The following is a 20,049-nucleotide window of genomic DNA, read 5'->3' as shown; positions in this document are numbered from 1 at the left end:
GGCTGGGTTAGCACCCCAGTCTGTGTCTTTCATGAGAAAGACACCCAATAAAGCTACGGAAAGGCCTAATGAACCCCCATGGTCTAAAAATCTATCAAGCGAGAATGAGGTGCAGCGCACAGGCCTGGAACCTGGTGGGACGCAGGAGAAGCCCGGCCAGGACTCACCCCACAGAGCCCAGACCCTCCACGCAGTAGAGTCTCACAACCCCTGCAGAGTAGTTATTGTAGTTGGCTGATCCGTGGACAGTTGCTGCTGGGACACAAGTCGGGGCCTGATCAACCCCGGCTGGGTCGCCTGGGCGAGGGTGTCTGATATTGCGAGACCCGAAACACCCGATGACCCCAGGTCACATCACTGAGGATGCGTCCCAGCGCATCTAGAAGAAGTATCTTTTTCACACTTCAAACATTGTATTTGTAAAATACAAATAGTGATTCCTCCTTCATCAATTGCATTACATTCAATTTGGAATTCAGTGCGGAAACATGTGTCACAGCCTGCACAACTGTGTTAAATTTGTATACTCTCTCTGTGGCCACGTGAGTTTCCTCTGTTTGCTCCGGCTTCCTGTCACATCCCAGGTGACTGGGTCAAATGGCCGCTGTAAATTGTCCCTAGTGTAGAGGCGGGTGGCAGAACGTGAGGAGAGTTCATGGGAATGTGGGGGAAATAAGATGAGGCTAGTGTAGGAATGGTGTAAATGGGTGGTTGATGATCCACAGGGACTGAGTTGGACAAAAGGCCAGTTTCCATTCTATATTACCCTGGGAGTACAGTAAGGATGCAGTGTCAATCCCGTCCCTGGTGTAGTAGGTGGAGAATTGCACAATAGTTGAACACTGCTATTCTCAGTAAGACCAAGCTGCCCTTACATGATGGTGGAAGCAATAACTGAGGTTGTGTATGGTGAACAAGTAAAGTTAAATGTAGAACATAAAACACAGAAAAGTGCAGCACAAGAACAGGCCCTTAGGCCCACAATGTCTGTGCTGTAAATGATACCGAGCACCATTTTTTCTTATCTGCCTGCACATAATCCCTAACTCTCCCCCCCCCCCCCCCCCCCATGTTTTTCAATTCCCCTACTCTGGGAAAGAGACTGCATTTAACCGCTCTATTCCGAATGTTTTCATTCTTTCTCCTACAATGTGAAACTACAACATGAGACTGAAATAAAAATCTACAAGTCCGAAGAAGGGCCCTGATCCAAAACGGCGTCTATCTATTTGAGGTGCTGCCTGACCCTCAATTACACTGAAATTTGAGTCTTTCTTTGGTATAAATCAGTATCTGCAGTTCCTTTTTATTACATTTGATAACATTATAAATCATGGGGCCTAGTAACAAGGGATCTGGCTTGAGGATTAGCTGTGGCGAGAGATAGAGAGAGAAATGCTGCATTTCATACTTAATAAGTAAGTCTGTTGTTACTCACCATTGCTACTGTTTACAGAGATCAACCATTCTCTTCAGCGATATCCACCAAACAATGTCCTACATCTTGAGAAAGGCCAGGTACAAAACTGCTGTTGCCCCTTTAAATATCCATATCCCAATTGATTTTAAAAGCAAAAAAAAGAACAGATAGCAACACGATTTCAAACCATCACAGGGTGGCTGAAATGAAAAGCTGCTTTAAATAAATACAATGTAACAGGACGATGGGTAGCAAGCTCACTGAATTAAATGCCGGAATTATTTGATTCACCTTCACAATGCAGTGCATCAAATTGTTGAATTGTCAAGGTCTCTTTCTCCAGACACTGTTCAGCACACAGCCACTCCATGCACCAGAGCCCGCCCACCAGACACCCATTGATTGGCTGCCCAATGCAAGCTGCTCTCTCCAAGCTGATCCACGGCTGGATAATGCTGCTGTCAGTCAACAGATTGGGCTGCACACCGGCAGGGTAGAGGAGCTGCTTGCTGCAGCAGCTTGCCGCTATCAGTGGGGAGCCATGGTGGGCCATGTTGGACTCAATGGCAATGTCTCCTGCCTTCCTTTACATATAACCACTGCCCTCCATCTCACACGTAAACAAACACAACCACACGCAAACACCAGACATCCCCACACACACAGGACACATACACATACAAGACACACGCTCCACACATACACAGCACACACAAACACATACACCACACACACACTCACACACAAGACAAACAAAATATTTAAATCTGCATCTTTATTTTAAACAGAAGCAGGCTGTCACTTCCCTCTAGCTCTATTGTTGATGCTGGTACACGTACCATCTGCCACCTTACTCTCACAGGTATTTGGCAAATCAAACCAGCTGCCCTGTTTGACAGGCAGGGTGCCACTTGGGGAAAACAACACTAATATCCCTCAGCATGAGCATCCAGCAACAGTTGCTGATCATCCAGAGTAATCCGCGTGTTATCCTGGCCTGCACCTCCCCCCACCCTTCCTCTCCTTTCTAGCCCACGGGAGCTGAGAGCAATTCAATACCTTTGCAGCGGCTGTGATTGTTGTTAGCTACACTGGGTGCAACACCAGTGTGTGAACTGGGAGACGTTGGGTTTAATAACTCACCATCTTAATCAGTTGGGCCATTAGAAAGGCTCCACTGCTGATTCAGAGTAGCGTAAATTCTGAAGAAGGGTCTCAACCCGAAACGTCGCCCATTCATTCTCTCCAGAGATGCTGCCTGTCCTGCTGAGTTACTCCAGCTTTTTGTGTCTATCTTAGCGAAAAGACTTTATCAGATTATAGGCAAGATTATCTCAGTACAAGTCTGCTGCAATTTACAAACATTATTGTGGTTTGATAGTTGTCCCATTAATATTTCACGTCTAGCAGCAGCTTGCACAGCATTTAATGCATCTGCAGGAGGATCTATGGTACATCCAGTTGAAAACATGGAAAGGAAAGGTTAGTTTAGTATTAAGTAGTATTTAGTATTACAGAGTGGAAACAGGCCCTTCAACCCACCGAGTCAGTCAAGCAACTACAGGTGACTAGGCAAAGAATACTGCTCTGGGGAACTTCAGATATGCTGTCAAGGAGCTATGATAATTCTCAATAACCATTGCTAATAATTTGCTGAACACCTATGCTCTGTCTGCCTGGGCCTATGTGATCTCCCGGTTGCCAAACACTTTAATTCCCCTTCTCATTCCCATACTGACCTTTCTGTCCTGGGCCTCCATTGTCAGCGTAAGGCCAAATGCAAATTGGAGTGACAGCACCTCATATTTCACTTGGGCAGCTTACAACCCAGTGGTATGAATATTGATTTCTCATACTTCAAGTAACCCTTGCATTCCCTCTCTCTCCGTCCCTCCCCCACCCTAGTCGTTGCACTAGTTTCATTGTCTATACCTCATCTTCACCTAGGCCACAACCAACAATGGACTCCTTCCTTGATCAGAGTTACTTTTTTTGCACATATTTCATTCATTTGTTCTACATCTCTCTATATCTCTCATTTCTCTTTCCCCTGCTCAGTCTGAAGAAGGGTCTTAACCTATTCCTTTTCTCCGGAGATGCTGCCTCACCCGTTAAGTTACTCCAGCTTTTTGTTTCTATCTATCAATTCTCAATAACCATCTTTCTTTGAGCTGGTTATGATCCGTCAGATGTTAGTATATGACAATCGATGTTCCATGAGAATCTGAGTGAAGACATCGATCATTCAATGATTTAGATGATGTAATCAAGACACAAAATCGGGGTTGTTCACAGCAATCACAGCAAGGTTTGGAAACAACTCCATCCAAGACCACAAGGAATTGCAGAGTGTTGTGGATGCAGCTCAGCTCCACGCAAACCAACTTCCCTCCCATTGACTCCATCTACACCTCAGACTGCCTCGGCAAGGCCACCAGCATAATCAAGGACAAGTCGCGCTCCGGACACTGCCTCTTCTCCCCTCTCCTAAGAGGTATAGAAGTGTGAAATCACACACCTCCAGATTCAGGGACTTTCTTTACAGCTATTATCAGGCAACTGAACCATCCTATCACCAACTAAAGAGAGGTCCTGACCTACCATCTACCTCATTGGAGACCTTTAGACTATCTTTAATTGGATTTTTTGGACTCTCTCGCACAGAGACAGGCCATTCAGTTCAATGAGTCTATGCTGCTGTGTGCTGCGTCTTAATCCCCTACCCATTTTCTCTCTTCTCTCAACCTTCACCGCTTCCTCCTCCCACATCCATTTCTGCACTTCCCATTTCCTCCACATCCCACTCCATCTCTCCCAACTTTGACTCCTGTATTAGAAAATAGGTGCAGGAGGCCATTTGGCCCTTCGAGCCAAGACCGCACAGCACGGTATTGTAAGGGTTAAACAGACCATGTCAGCTAAAATTGAGTTGTCAACTAAATCAGCAGAACACCATTACAAACCCTTCTAAAACAAGTAGATGTTCCCAAATAATGTCTGGCTATGTCTGGGTTTGCTGAGCAAAACAGTGCAATGGTCAGGAGGACCACCTACGGCTAGAAGTACAGAAACGTTGCGGAGGACGGGCTAATGATCGGCGCACGAGAGCGGGTATGGTGCGGTCAGAACGAACGAGAATGCTATAAAGGACCGTGTCGGGTGCCCTTCCAGAGGAGAGAGCCCCAGCCTTGAGTTTGGGTTTAGATAGATACAATCATTTAATCAAGTACAATAGATAAAGGGGAATCTACAGAGTGCAATCAATGGTTAAATGGTGCTTTATTGTCATATGTGCAAAACACAATGAAATTCTATTTTTTTCTTGTCACCAAACCTGACACCATTTCCAAAGTCCAGTCCACGCTCTGGGTCTTATGGAGCAGCTAAGGCTCACCTGGGTTAGACACCGGTCAATAAGACTCAGTGCGTGGACTAGACTTTGGGAATGGTGCCAAGTCTGGTGACAAGAAAAAAATAGAATTTCACTGTGTTCTGGACATGTGACAATGAAGAACCGTTGAATGCTCTCTGTAGATTCCCCTTTGCTCTATCTATTGTACTTCTTTCAACTGATTGTTTCTACCTAAACAACTCACACATATGGCCATGTGACGATGAATTTGGGCCAAATATTAACCAGGAATCTTTCATGTCCATCTGAAAGCAAGTTGGCCTTTGATATCTCAACTCATGGACTGGTGCCTCTGGCACGGCTGCACAATGTCGCGTTGTAGTCGAGGATTTTGGTGCAGTCCTGGGGTTCAAATCAACAAAACAGTTGACTTGGTCGTGAGAAAATATGTATTCAAATGTTATGGAGCCGTGCCCACCCTGAGTGCAAACACACGCGGGTTTGTTGGTCAATTAGTTTAGTCGCTGCAAATTGCCCCTAGTGTGAATGGAGTGGATGTGAAAGAGGGATCCTTGCTGGTGAGAGGAGAGCACCAGCGCACCAGCAACTACCCGGCACCAGCAGCAGCACCAGCAACTACCAGCAGCACCAGCAGCAGCACCAGCAGCAGCACCAGGGCGGGGGGAACCCGCGGCGCCGCACCCGTTTTCCACCCCGGACTGTTTCACGTGAAGCGCCGCCGCAGCCTGAGGCCGGAGGGAGTGTGCGACGGACAAACGAGCGGTGCAGGGAGCAAAAGGGGAAATAACCCAGGAATAGAGAAAACAACCGGGGTTAGATGTAAACAGCATGAACGGTAATGTGGGGGAAGGGAAGTAAACTGCAATTATCGGTGAGAGAAGTGAGACAGAAGGCCAACGGTGGCGGCACAGACCTGACTCCGACTGACTTAGGCACGCCGCCATTTTGTTGTACGGAGCGCGTGACGTCACGTGGGTTCTCACTAATGTAGGCTCCGCCCCCCCAGCCTATTACAGGTGGGATGGATGATGGATGACAATAGACAACAGGTGCAGGAGTAGGCCATTCGACCCTTCGAGCCAGCACCGCCATTCAATGTGATCATAGCTGATCATCCCCAATCAATACCCCGTTCCTGCCTTCTCCCCTTATCCCCTGACTCCGCTACTTTAAGAGCTTTAAGAGCCCTAGCTATCTAGCTCTCTCTTTAAAGCATCCAGAGAACCTACCTCCACCCCCCTCTGAGGCAGAGAATTCCACAGACTCACCACTCTCTGTGAGAAAAAGTGTTTCCTCGTCTCCGTTCTAAATGGCTTACCCCTTATTCTTAAACTGTGGCCCCTGGTCTGGACTCCCCCAACATCGGGAACATGTTTCCTGACTCTAGCGTGTCCAAACCCTTAATAATGTTATATGTTTCAATAAGATTCCCTCTCATCCTTCTAAACTCCAGAGTATACAAGCCCAGCATATGACAGTCCCACCATCGCAGGAATTAACCTTGTAAACCTACGCTGCACTCCCTCAATAGCAAAAATGTCCTTACTCAAATTAGGGGACCAAAACTGCACACAATACTCTAGGTGTGGTCTCACTAGGGCCCTATACAACTGCAGAAGAACCTCTTTGCTCCTATACTCAACTCCTCTTGTTATAAAGGCCAACATTAGTTTTCTTCACTGCCTGTTGTACTGCGCTGTCTGATGGATGGATGGATAGATGGTTGAGGGGAAGAAGGTTCAGGGAGGGGTGGATGGAGGAAGGAATGGAAGGAGAGAGGGATGAATAGTGAGGAAGGGATGGATGGAGGAAGGAATTAATGGTTGAGGGAAGGGATGGATTGAGGCATGGGTCGAATGGAGTGGAGGGAGGAGTGGATGATGGGGTGACGGATGGATGGTTGAGGGATGGGATGGATGGAGGGAGGAAGGAGGGGTGAGGGAGGGGTGGATAGTTGAGGGAGGGGTGGAGAGAAGTATGAGGGGTGGATTGAGGGGTGGATAAAGGGGTGGAGAAAGGCGTGCGGGGTGGATGGAGGGAGGGGTGAGGGATGGATGGAGGGGTGAATGGAGGGAGAGGGGAGGGGTGGATGGAGGGTTGAGGGGTGGATGGAGGGAGGGGTGAATGGAGCGAGGGGGGTGGGAGATGGATGACAGGCAGGCACGGTTGAGTATCGGTGCTTTTTAAGCGTAAGGAGATTTTCATTGTTGACACAAGTCGACACAAGGAACACGTTTCTTCAAGTTTCAAGAACACACGGGGTTCAACTAATAACCTAAGTGGACAGTATGAGAAACTTAAACCAACTCAGTTTAATATTCAATACCTATCCCAATCTCTGTATGATGACGAGACAAAGTTTAGCTTTTGCGACCATTTTGCTAAACTCTTGTCCTCTCTCCGCCAAGGCATGCTGAATCTCCTGGTTGCTAACCATTCCCATTTCCCATTGACCTATCTGTCTTGGGCCTTCTCCGTTGTCAGAGTGAGGCCACACACAAATTGAAGGAACAGCTCCTCATATTTTGCTTGGTTATCTTACAACCCAACAGTATGAATGGTGAATTCTCCAATTTTAAGTAACTTCTAACTAGTCCTCACTATTCTCTCCGCCCCCTATCCCGGCTCCATTTTCCTAACCTAACCCCTCTCTTCCTCTGGACCCCACCTGGACCTGCTTATTTCTCTCTTCCCCCCTCCCCCCTGCGGCTTTCCTCCCCACCGGCTTCACAATCTGCAAATCATCAATCCTGTCTCACACTATTGATCTTATCTCTGGCCTTTGTTCCTACTATCTGCCTGTCTCAAAATTTCTCCCCTCGTCTGGATTTGCAGGAGGGGGGAAGGGCCTGTTTCCATGCTAAATCTAAAATCAAAATTCTTTTATTTTTGTGTTTAGAACTCCATCCAATGTGGCAGTGAAATAGGAACTCCAGCAGTAAGGATTTCAGAGTGTTGGTTGGAGGTCCTTGCCCAAGCAAAGAGCGGCACAATTAATAGCTCAAGAACAGCTGCATCATAAGGACTCCCGCCCAAGTTGGTTCACGGAAGCAGCAAGGAGGATGAACGGGATGTTAGGCCTCCGCTTGGCTTCACGTGCTGCGATGCAATCACTCGCTCACAACGGAACTGAAGGAGTCGCCTGCCTCTCTACCGCCTCCCCTTGGAATCTGTGCAGCTCCGGGCCTGTGACGGCAGCAAGAAGTGTGACCCACTGGCGGGAGGTATTCGAACAGAAAGGGATATCGGAGCCATTGCTGTCTGCAGAGCACATAGTGTCCCACGTGCTTGGAGGAAAAACTGTTAAGTATAATTTATCTCACTTTGGACTTTAGAGAGAAAGCGTGGGAAGTGGCCCTTCAGCCCACCAAGTCTGTTCCGACCAGTGATCCCCGCACGCTAACACTATCCTACACACTAGGGACAATTTACAATTTTACCATTGCCAATTAACCTACAAACCTGCAGGTCTTTGGGGTGTGTGAGGAAACTGGAGCACGCAGAGAAAATCCACGTGGTCACAGGGAGAACGTAAAAACTCCGTAGAGACAGCATCCATAGTCAGGATCGAATCTGGGTCTCTGGTGCTGTAAGGCAGCAACTCCACTGCTGCGCCACTGTGCACCTCGCCTAGATTAGGCAACTAACAGCCATTGAAATGCCTTCAAGTGCAATAGTCAAGAGTCAAGCGTGTTTTATTGTCACATGTCCTGAAACAGAGCGATTAAATTCTTACTTGCAACAGATATGTAAATGCTGTACCCTGTAACCACCAAATAATAAACAACAACAAAACATTCTGTAAAAAACTCAGAAAAACACAAATAATAATAGCACAAAGTCAAAATATCGTCCCCAACTCTATGTAGTTTGGAGTTTATTTGTAGTGTTTAATAGCCCTATGGGTATAGGAAAGAAGCTGGACATTACAGTTTTCAGAATCCTATACCTTATTCCAGAAGGCAGGAGTGAAATGAGAGTGTGATCATGGTGGTGTGGGTCTGATGATGCTGGCTGTCTTTTTGAAGCAGCGACTCCCATAGAACCCTTCAATGGTGGGGAGGTTAGTACCCGTGATGGACTGGCCAGTGTTCAACCAGTCAGTATGCTCTCTTTTGTAATCTCCTGCAATTGGCCTATAAACCAAATTTGCAGATGGCACAAAACTACAAAATTAGAGCACATGGTATTGGGTGTAGGGTGTTGACGTGGATAGAAAATTGGTTGACAGACAGAAAGCAAAGAGTAGGAGTGAACGGGTCCTTTTCAGAATGGCAGGCAGTGGCGAGTGCCGCAAGGCTCGGTGTTGGGGCTGCAACTGTTTACCATATATATTAATGATTTGGAAGAGGGAATTAGGAGCAACACTAGCAAGTTTGCGGATGACACAAGGGTGGGTGGCAGTGTGAACTGTGAAGAGGATGTTAGGAGGTTGCAGGGTGACCTGGACAGGTTGAGTAAGTGGGCAGATGTGTGGCAGATGCAATATAATATAGATAAATGTGAGGTTATCCACTTTGATGGCAAAAACAAGGGGGCAGATTATTATCTCAATGGGGTTAGGTTAGGTAAGAGGGAGGTACAGCGAGACCTGGGTGTCCTTGTACACCGGTCACTGAAAGTTGGCGTGCAGGTACAGCAGGCAGTGAAGAAAGCTAATGGAATGTTGGCCTTCATAACAAGAGGATTTCAGTATAGGAGAGGTTCTTCTGCAGTTGTATAGGGCTCAGGTAAGGCCACATCTGGAGTATTGCGTACAGTTTTGGTCTCCTAATTTGAGGAAGGACATCCTTGTGATTGAAGCAGGTTCACAAGATTGATCCCTGGGATGGCGGGACTGCCATATGAGGAAAGGTTGAAAAGACTAGGCTTGTGTTCACTGGAGTTTAGAAGGATGAGGGGGAATCTCATAGAAACATATACAATTATAAAAGGACTGGACAAGCTAGATGCAGGAAAAATGTTCCCAATGTTGGGCAAGTCCAGAACCAGGGGCCACAGTCTTAGAATAAAGGGGAGGCCATTTAAGACTGAGGTGAGAAAAAACATTTTCACCCAGAGAGTTGTGAATTTGTGGAATTCCCTGCCACAGAGGGCAGTGGAGGTCAAATCACTGGATGGATTTAAGAGAGGAGATAGAGCTCTAGGGGGCTAGTGGAATCAAGGGATATGAGTAGAAGGCAGGCACGGGTTATTGATTGGGAACGATCAGCTATGATCACAATGAATTGCGGTGCTGGCTCGAAGGGCCGAATGGCCTCCTCCTGCACCTATTTTCTATGTTTACAGGCATCTGGGGTTTAACATGTGCTTGATTTACATGTTTTTATAATCATGCTCTTGCCTAATTACTACCGAAGTTTACTTTTCATGCTCCTAATTTCGGAATAACTTTCTTAAATTTAAGCCTGGCAAATTTATCAACTTTCAAAGTAATCTTGTTAATTCAGCTTTGCTCAACAGACAGAAAACTCAAATGATTACGGTTCATATATGAATCTAGCTCAGTTGAGAGAACATTAGACTGAAGATCTAAAGGATCCTGGTTTAATCCTGGGTTTCGGTAGCAGGTACTATTGCGACGTTTAAGGAACATTTGGACAGGTACATGGATAGGATACGTTTAGAGGGATATGGGCCAAACACAGGCAGGTATGGGGTATGTTGGTCGGCGTGGGCAATTTGGGCCGAATGGCCTGTTTCCACACTGTATGACTCCATCATTGCCATGTACCTATTAGGTTGTCTGTTCAAATGTATCTGCCATTGGAATACCTGTCCAATTCGGGAACATAAGCAAATAATTTTCTCAGCTTGATGCTCTGACGGTTAGCATCGTACATTTTGGGTGAAGCATTGTACAGATGGAAGGGGGGCCTTTATAATGTTGTATGATGTGATTTACCTCATTTATTTCAATTGGCAACGTAGTCACGTGCAGTACCTGGTATATGTCTGATTTACGTACCTTTTGTTTTCCACGCTGAATTTTCAAGCCCGTAACCCTGGCGTAAAACACAAGGTGGCAGTTGTGGGGAGGGCAACAGTGGGAGTATATCAGCAGTTTATAGAAAGATATCAATAGGTTCAGTGAGTGGGAAAAATGTTGGAAAATGGATTCTGATATGGGTTTGATTGATTGATTGATTGAAAGATGCAGCGTGGAATCGGGGCCCTTTGCCCACCGTGTCCACACCAACCATCGTTCCCCGTTCACACTAGTTCCATGTTATCCCACTTTCACATCCACCCCCTAAGCGCTCGGGGCAATTTACAGAGGCCAATAAACCTACAAACCCGCACGTGTTTGCGATGTGGGAGGAAACCGAAGCACCCGAAGGAAACCCACGCTGGTGCAGGGAGAACGTGCAAACTCCACACAGACAGCAGCAAAGGTCAGGATCGAACCTGGAGTTTTGATGTGTGTGGTGCTGTTAAGCTAAATTGGTGTGAAGCTAAATCTTCACTTTGAATTTAATTTTACTACGACTAAGTAACAGCAGGGTGGATGAATGAATGAAGGAATGAATAGCGCAGCAACAGCCACACTGTTTACTAAATGTCCTTCACCTTCTTCCTGCAGATTCACAGCCTTGGAGCTGAGGCCCTGACTCGTCTACTCACTGGATCACAGAAACAGATCATCTGGGATTTGTGTGCGAGGCGCCTTGAACAGTGCGATACTTAAAATATATTTATAGCCTTCCTTGCCTGTCTGACATTTTAAAGTAAATCATGCTTCTGTTTGTCTCAGCCCAAGTTTTTATTTCTCGACCATCTGATCCTCCTGCCAAAATAAAGATTGCCAGGTTTTAGATTTTAGTGTTAGAGGTACAGCGTGGAAACTTGCCCTTCAGCCCACCAAGTCCACGCCGCCCAGCATTCACCCCATACACTAGTTCTATCCTACACACTTGGGACAGTTTACTGAGGCCAATTAACCGATAAACCTGTGCGTCTTTGAGATGTGGGAGAAAACCAGAGCACCCAGAGAAAACCCATGTGGTCACGGGGTGAACGTACAAAGTACGCGTAGACATCACCCGTAGTCAGGATCAAACCCTGGTCTCTCGGCACTGTAAGGCAGCTACTCTACCACTGCATCACTGTGCCGTCCCAAGGTCTTTTACTTATTACTCCTGAACTGCTGTAGTTCTTCCAGCGAAGTAATCAGAATTGAACTCCCACCTTATGATTGTGGTATAACTGGTGTTTTTAGTCTAGTTTATTGTTGCGTGTACTAAGGTACAGTGAAAAGCTTTTTTGCAAGTAACCAGTCAACAGAAAGGCAATACACGATTACAATCGAGCCATCCACTGTGTACAGATACATGATAAAGGGGGGAGATTAAGAAGAGCATTGATAAAGTAAGAAATGCTGCTGTTGGAGTAGAGATTGAAAAGATTTGAAGCGATTGCAATGCGCGGCAGGAGATCCACCTCAGTGACCAGCCCACAGAGTCACCCCGCTTGGGCGCCATCTTGAATTCCCTACGGTTATGGTATTTCCTCTGTTAGTCGTTCCTCTGGATCAAGGAGGAACTTCACTTCTACTTGGGAATCTCCAGATTCCCTCCGCTTTACCATCGGCCTTCTCAACTGTTCAATTATTTGTTGTATCAAAGGACAGATCCCTTACCACAGATGCTGCCTGACCCGCACAATGTTTCCGTCAGATCAGTCAGTCTCTTTTTATTTTGCTTACATAACAATTGTGAACAGCTAGGATACACAATTTCATGAACAACCCGTACAATACCGATCATACCTCGGCAACAGAACACTGTGTCACCTCCCTCCCTCCCTCCCTCCCTGCTGCTTTTGTGATTCCTTGAAACGGGATGCAGGCTGGGGTGGGTTCCTTTTGTACAGTCTACAATTGTTGAAGACTGGTGCCAGGATTCGAGGGTCTGAGCTATTGGGAGAGGTTGAACAGGCTAGGACTCTATTCCTTGGAGAGCAGGAGGATGTGGGATGATCTTATAGAGGTGTACAAAATCATGTCAAGAGTGTTTTATTGTCATATGTCCCAGATAGATCAATGAAACTTTTACTTGCAGCAGCACAACAGAATATGTAAACATAGTACACTGTAAACAATATAATAAACAAGACAGAAAAAAAAGTTCAGTGTGTATATATACATACCCACGAAAATACATATATATATATGTGTACATACGTACGTGCACACAAAAAACAAACAATAGTAGTGCAATAATAATAATAATAGTCTATGGAATTCAGAACTTATTTGAAGTTGTAGTGTTTAATAGCCGAATGGCTGTAGGGAAGAAGGTGTTCCTGAACCTTGATGAAAAGGGCCTGTCCCACTTTCACGATCTAATTCACAACCTTTTTTACTCGTGGATATTTTTCATCAGGCTAGAAAAACGCCCCGACCTACTTGATGCCACAAGTACCTACGACATAGTATGGGGGCTCGGGAAGGCACATCAATGTTCTCCCTATCAAAGCGTGTGTGGAACGCAATGACCTCGTCAGGGAGTGATGCTTCGCTGTCGCTTGAGCTGCCTCCTGGCATCGCGTTGTAGGAAGTGATGGTAGTTCATGCCATGCATCCGAACATCCGCCTCAAGTTCAAGTTCATTCTCCAGCTTATAGTGAAAGTCCCTATGACCTTTTTGATGGCTTTGTCAAGGTCATATCTGGACGTCTTATACACCTCTGTTTCGCCAGACCTGAATGCCCGGGAGCTGGTCCTCAGAAGAATGTGGATCTCCTAGTCTATCCAAGGCTTCTGGTTAGTAAACACTCGGATAATTTTTGAAGGAACACAGTCCTCCACACATTTCCTTATGAAGTCTAATGACTGTGACGTATTCATTCAGGTCTGTTGCCGAGTCCTTGAACATTGCCCAGTCTACAGACTCCAAGCAGTCCCATAGTTGCTCCTTTGCCCCCCCACAACCAGCACTCTGCAGTCTCTGTACAAAGAGGAATAGATCAGATAAACACACAGAGTATCTTCCCCAGAGTAGGAGAATCGAGAACCAGAGGACATAGGTTTAAGGTGAGGGGGGGGAAGATTTAATAGGAACACGAGAGGTATCGTTTTTACAGAATGTGGTGGGTGTATGGAATAAGCTGCTGGAAGAGTTAGTTGAGGCAGAGACAATTGCAACGTTTAATAAACATTTAGACATGTATATGAATGGGTATTCGAGGGTTATGGGTCAAATGCATGCTGTATGATTCAATGGCTAGAAATTGTTGTTCAGCTTGAGTAATTGCAAGTTATTTTTGTCTTCCAGCATGCCTGTACAGTACGTGATCGAGGAATGGGATTTCCGTGATCTAACGCTGAAAATTAAACCACCAGTCTTTATACCCAGACCAGAAACAGAGGTAAGTTCAGTCGCAGTGCTAGCAATGCACCAGCGCTTCAGTACTGATTAAATGTAGTGAGGTCTCATAGTGTTCAGAGTAGAACAAAGTGACTAGTGGGGTGCCGCCAGGCTTGGTGCAGGGACCCCAGTTATTTACAATATTTTTTAACGATTTAGACAAGGGAATTAAATGTGACATCTCCAGGTGAGCTGCGATGAGGATGATATGAGGCTGCAGAGTGACTTGGATAGGTTGGGTGAGTGGGCAGATGCATGGCAGGCGCAGTATAATGTGGATGAATGTGAGGTAATCCACTTTGGTGGCAAGAATAGGAAGCCAGATTATTATCTGAATGGTAGACACAAAATGTTGGAGTAACTTAGCGGGTTAGGCAGCATCTCTGGTGAGAAGGAAGGGGTGATGTTTCGGGTGGATACCCTTCCGACTGATGTCAGGGGGAGGGGGGGCGGGACAAAGATAGAATGTAGTCGGAGACAGTAAGACTTGTGGGAGAACTGGTCTTAACCTCCATCTTAACCTACCTGATCTCCTGGTGGCTCAGCACTTCAACTCCCCCTCCCATTCCTAATCTGACCTTTTTGTCTTGGGCCTCCTCCATTGTCAGAGTGAGGCCCAGTGCAAATTGGAGGAACAGCACCTCATATTTCGCTTGGGTAGTTTACACCCCAGCGGTATGAACATTGACTTCTCTAACTCCAGATAGCCCTTGCTTTCTCTCTCCATCCCCTCCCCCTTCACAGTTCTTCCATTAGTCTTACTGTCTCCGACTATATTCTATCTTTGTCCCACTCTCTCCCCTGACATTCAGCAGGTCAGGCAGCATCTGTGGGAAGAGAAACGTTGAAAGCTCTTTGTCCTGTAACATGAACTCTTTCTGTTCCACTATGTGGGTTCCAACGTTCCATATTTATATTCCCAACATGTGCATGCAGCACAGTGACACAGCTGATAGAGCCGCTGCCTCACTACACCAGGGATCCAGATTCAATCCGGACCTCGGCTGCTGTCGGCGTGTAGGTTGCACGTTCTCCCTGTGACCGCATGGGTTTTCTCCGGGTGCTCTGGTTTCTTTCCATTTTGCAAAAGACATGCGGGTTTGTAGGTTCATTGCCCCTAGTGTGTCGGAAGTCAATGAGAAAGTGGGATAACATACAGTGTGAAAAGGTGATCGATGGTCGGCATGGTCTCGATGGGCGGAAGAGCCTGCTTCCATGTTCTTTATTAAACAATCAAGTGTGTTTTAATGAACACAAAATGCTGGAGTAACTCAGCGAGTTAGGCAGCATCACTGAACAAAAGGAATAGGTGACCTGTTTGGGTCGAGACCCTTCTCTGTCTGAAGAAGGGTCTGAACCCGAAACATCACCTATTCCATTTCTCCAGAGATGCTGCCTGACCCTCTGAGTTACTCCAACATTCTGTGTCTATCTTCAGTGTAATCTAGCATTTGCAGTTCCTTCCTACATGAGTTTCTATTATTTTTTAATCTGAAGAAGGGTCCCGATCCAAAATGTCGTCTACCCATGTTCTCCAGAGATACTGCCTGACCCGCTGAGTTACTCCAGCACTTTGTGTTTAACTCAATATTCCACCATTAGCAGCTCCTGCTGTCTCTAATCACTTTTAGACTCTGCTTCTTCTTTTTGCGTATGGCGTGCACAGCCTAAAGTTGTACGACAACTTGGTCTATTTGATCTTATTTGATTGTGCATGCCAGGTTGATTGCATTCGTTGAAACAGGGCGGACCATGTGAAGGTTGCAATCTCCCACCCCAGACTCTGCTCATTCAACCTTTGTAAAATAGCACGTGACAGATTAATGCCCTATAAAAGGTGACATCCAATGTGGCCATTCTAAACTGCAATATGCTGGAGTGAAATGCTGGTGATTACAGCTGGTGCACTTCATTAAAGGACTACTTCCAAGTACCATTTGTAATTGACTGAACAGGAATTAAAATGATAATAACTCCCCTGACACTGCAGTAATGGGTTGAGGCAGCACAGTCATTATCACTAGGTTGTTAATACAAAAACTGGGATTAATGATATGAAAGCAAGAGTTTACTTCCTGCCAATGCGGCAGGGGAATTTAAATTTGATTAATTAAATTAATCTGGGACAAAAACTAGTAGCTAGAGCACCTGTGAAATTATAGCTTGGCCAAAATAGCTTAGGGCAGCACGGTGGCGCAGCGGTAGACTAGCAGCCTCACAGACTCGGATTCGATGCTGACCATGGGTGCTGTCTGTACGGAGTTTGTACGTTCTCCCTGTGACCGTGTGGGTTTTCTCCGGGTGCTCCAGTTTCCTCCCACACTCCAAAGACATACAGGTTTGTAGGTTAATTAGCTTCTGTAAAATTGTGTGTAGGATAGTGTTAGTGTACGGAGTGATCACTGGTCGGCACGGGCTCGGGGGGCCAAAGGGCCTGTTTCCACACTAAAGTCGAAAGTAAAACTAAAATCTGGTCCACTCATTCTGACAGGGAAGGTGATTGTCGTTACGCAGAATTGCCTAGAAATGTGTAATGGACAATCGTTAGCAGTGATTGCAAAGGCCAGGAGAGCAGAGTAATACCTCACCATCACCTCCAGTGAGTCGTACAACACGGAAACAGGCCCTTCGGCCCAACTAGTCCATGCTGACCGATCAAAGCTTGTCCCACCTGCCCGTGTTCGTCCCATATCCATCTAAACCTTTCCTGTCCATTGTGGCATTGGTCATGAAGCGAGGTTGACAATACTTACACTGACATTCATAGTCAGGTGAGCTCACATAATACGGTTTATTTCTAAAGAAGGGCAGTGGGGACAAGAAGGTGTGGGTCCGCACTGGGGCATCGTCCATCTGGCATCTCAGATTTAACCCAGCAGCTCACTCTGGCCTTTAGTGGGCTGCTGGCAGTCTCGGGAGTTGTCTTCCGGTTTCTCCCTTTCTTCCCGTCCTGTTTCCTCTCACCTCTGGATAGAATGCCTGTGTTTTAGGGGGAGTAGGCTGATAATGTTCAGGTGGCCAAACCAATGTCAGCTAATTGTCAGCTAACCATTGCACATTGCAGTCTCTTGCCCAGAGTAGGTGAATCGAGGAAGAGGAAAAGATTCAATAGGAATCTGGGAGGTAACTTTTTCACACACAAAGGGTGGTGGGTGCATGGAACAAGCTGCCCGAGGAGGTAGTTGAGGCAGGGATGATCCCAACATCCCTTAAATGGATATTGGGATAGTCAACACATGTAGACATGTACATGGATAGGACAGGTTTGGAGGGATATGGACCAAATGCTAGCAGGTGGGACTAGTGTAGTTGGGACATGTTGGCCGATGTGGGCAAGTTAGGCCGAAGAGCCTGTTTCCACACTGTGTGACTATGACTCTACTTGTATCTAGCTGTTACCAATGATGCTAGGGGTTGGCCACTCCTTGCCTGTCTGCCAGTGATAAGGCATCCGAGAGAGGGTGCTGTCACACCATGTACTTGTCCAAATGTGTCTTAAATGCTGTTATAATACCTGCCTCCTTCTCTGGCAGCTCGTTCCATACACCCACCACACTCTGTGTGTCCCCTCAGGTTCCTATTAAATCTTTTCCCTCTCATCTTAAGCCTATGCCCTCTGGTTCTTGATTCTCCTGCCCTGAGTGACAATGGAGGGGAAGAAGAGAGAGCGAGGGAAACTGGTAGAACACAGGGGCTTGCATTGTATCTGCCCTCTAGTTCTTTATTCCCCTACCCTGGGTAAAAGTCTGTGCATTTACTCCATCTATTCCCCTGAGGATTTTATACAACTCTATAAGATATCCCCTCATCCACCTGCACTCCAAGGAATATAGTCCTACCCAGGCCAAACCCTCCCTATAGCTCAGGCCCTCAAGTTCTGGCAACATCCTCGTACACATTCTCTGCACTCTTCCCAGCTTCCTGGCATCTTTCCAATTGCAGGGCGATCAAAACTGTACTCCCAAGGGGGGCCTCTTCATGATCCTGAGAATAAAATTTGGAAAAAATGTGGAAGTGCAGTCCCATGAAAGGAAAAGTCATAAGATAAGCTAGAGGCACAGTCTTATTGTAGTTGCAATGAATATTACTATCACTGGAGTTAGGGAATAGAATATAGATGGCAAGGGTGCTCAAATGAACAATGTCAAATTGTTTTGCAATTACGGAAGCAATACAAAAGTAATAAAAGGACAGCAATATATTTTCATACTAAATTAAAAAAATCATAAGGTTTTGTTTAGTTTAATTTAGAGATACAATACAGAAACAGACCCTTCAGCCAACATAGTCTGCACCCACCAGCAATCACTGCACACTAACACTATCCTACATACACTGGGGACATTTTACATTTATTCCAAGCCAATTAGCCTACAACCCTGTACGTCTTTGGAGTGCGGGAGGAAACCGGAGCTTCCTGGAGAAAACACACACAATTCACGGGAAGAAAGTACAAAATCCCTACGGACAGCACCCGTAGTCAGGATCAAACCCAGGTCTCTGGTGTTGTAAGGCAGCAACTCTACCACTGAACTGGAAGCAAGGAAAAAAAACAGGGCAAATCAGGGCCGGCATCATATGACCACAAGCAAGTAGATTGCCTGATAGGCCGATTGCTGGCGAGAGATGGTGTGAGCCCAGGACAGATACATTGTTGCATCTGTCTGGAACTGGTTCATGGAGCTTTAGTGGAGGATGTAGGGAGGGGGACGGTGTTTGTAGAATGTACCTGAAATTGGAGAATTCAACGTTCATACCGCTGGGTTGTAAGATACCCAAGTGAAATATGATTTGCAGTTTGTCCAATTTGCATGTGGCCTCACTCTGGCAATGGAGGAGGCCCAGGACAGAAAGGTCAGTGTGGGAACGGGAAGGGGAGTTAAAGTGGTTAGTAACCGGGAAATTCAGTAGGCCTTTTGGTGGATCGAGAGTATGCCCCTGTCCCACTTAGGAAACCTGAACAGAATCCACTGGAGACTTTGCGCCCCACCCAAGGTTTCCGTGCGGTTCCCGCAGGTTGCAGGTGGTTGCCAGAGGTTGCAGGTAGTGGAAGCAGGTAGGGAGACTGACAAAAACCTCCGGGAACCGCAATGAAACCTTGGGTGGGGCACAAAGTCTCCAGAGGTTTCCGTTCAGGTTTCCTAAGTGGGACAGGGGCATAATGTTCAACTGAGTCTACATTGGTTTTGTCTTGCCTATGTACATTGTCAGTGATGGATACTACATGTTAAACTGAGATGGCTTACATTTCTCATACTATCCCCACACGTGGGTAATTGGTTGAAGGTACAGTGTTCAAATAACTCTTTTGTGCAACCAGGCACCATTTAATTATGGGTTACACAGAAAAGCTGGAGAAACTCAGCGGGTGCAGCAGCATCTATGGAGCGAAGGAAATAGGCAACGTTTCGGGCCGAAACCCTATCCCTTTCAGCAATGTTCTGCACTACCCTCGGGTTCCAGCAGTTGGTCAATTGGTACATTTATCGCATAAAACACTGGCAAAAGGAATACAAGGATGGATGTGTCGGTGCTGGTTTAAACCGAAGATAGACACAAAATGCTGGAGTAGCTCAGGCAGCATCTCTGGAGAGAAGGAATGGGTGACGTTTCAGGTCGGAACCCTGCTTCAGACTGAAAGTCATTGGAAAGGGAAACGAGAGATATAGACGATGATGTAGAATTATAAAGAACAATGAATGAATGATATGTAAAAAAGTAACAATGGTAAAGGAAACAGCTAACAATGGCCCGTTTCCTTTATTATCATTATTTTTTTACATATCTTTCATTCATCGTTCTTTATCTTTACATCAGGGGTTCCCAACCTTTCTCGTCCCGTTTACCGCTGGCAACTTTAATAGCACATAACAATGTTATTTAACTTA

The 20,049-nt window shown here is 46.2% G+C and overlaps 2 protein-coding genes across 8 annotated transcripts in view; one reads left to right on the top strand and one right to left on the bottom strand.

Moving 5' to 3' along the window:
- The window catches only part of si:ch211-161c3.5 (uncharacterized protein C3orf18), a 36,666-nt gene extending 30,912 nt beyond the window's left edge, over positions 1-5,754 (bottom strand). The window contains exon 1 of one of the 3 annotated variants that reach the window (XM_055648012.1): positions 5,707-5,754. The gene's annotated coding sequence lies outside the window, so the exon portion shown is untranslated. Of the gene's footprint in view, positions 1-1,438; positions 2,080-5,706 lie in introns of those variants that run through there. The other 2 variants (XM_055648010.1, XM_055648011.1) reach the window with 2 other exon arrangements.
- hemk1 (HemK methyltransferase family member 1) overlaps positions 5,431-20,049 on the top strand; it is a 72,138-nt gene continuing 57,519 nt past the window's right edge. The window contains exons 1-4 of one of the 5 annotated variants that reach the window (XM_055648005.1): positions 5,432-5,628; positions 7,693-8,095; positions 11,377-11,468; positions 14,069-14,162. In XM_055648005.1, the coding sequence (XP_055503980.1) occupies positions 7,856-8,095; positions 11,377-11,468; positions 14,069-14,162 (426 nt within the window). In that variant the 5' untranslated portion in view covers positions 5,432-5,628; positions 7,693-7,855. Of the gene's footprint in view, positions 5,665-7,692; positions 8,096-11,376; positions 11,522-14,068; positions 14,163-20,049 lie in introns of those variants that run through there. The other 4 variants (XM_055648006.1, XM_055648007.1, XM_055648009.1 and 1 more) reach the window with 4 other exon arrangements.

This window comes from Leucoraja erinacea, chromosome 16 (genome assembly GCF_028641065.1).
Source record: "Leucoraja erinacea ecotype New England chromosome 16, Leri_hhj_1, whole genome shotgun sequence".
In the NCBI taxonomy this organism is placed as follows: Eukaryota; Metazoa; Chordata; class Chondrichthyes; order Rajiformes; family Rajidae; genus Leucoraja; species Leucoraja erinaceus.
This window is presented reverse-complemented; position numbering and strand designations above follow the sequence as displayed.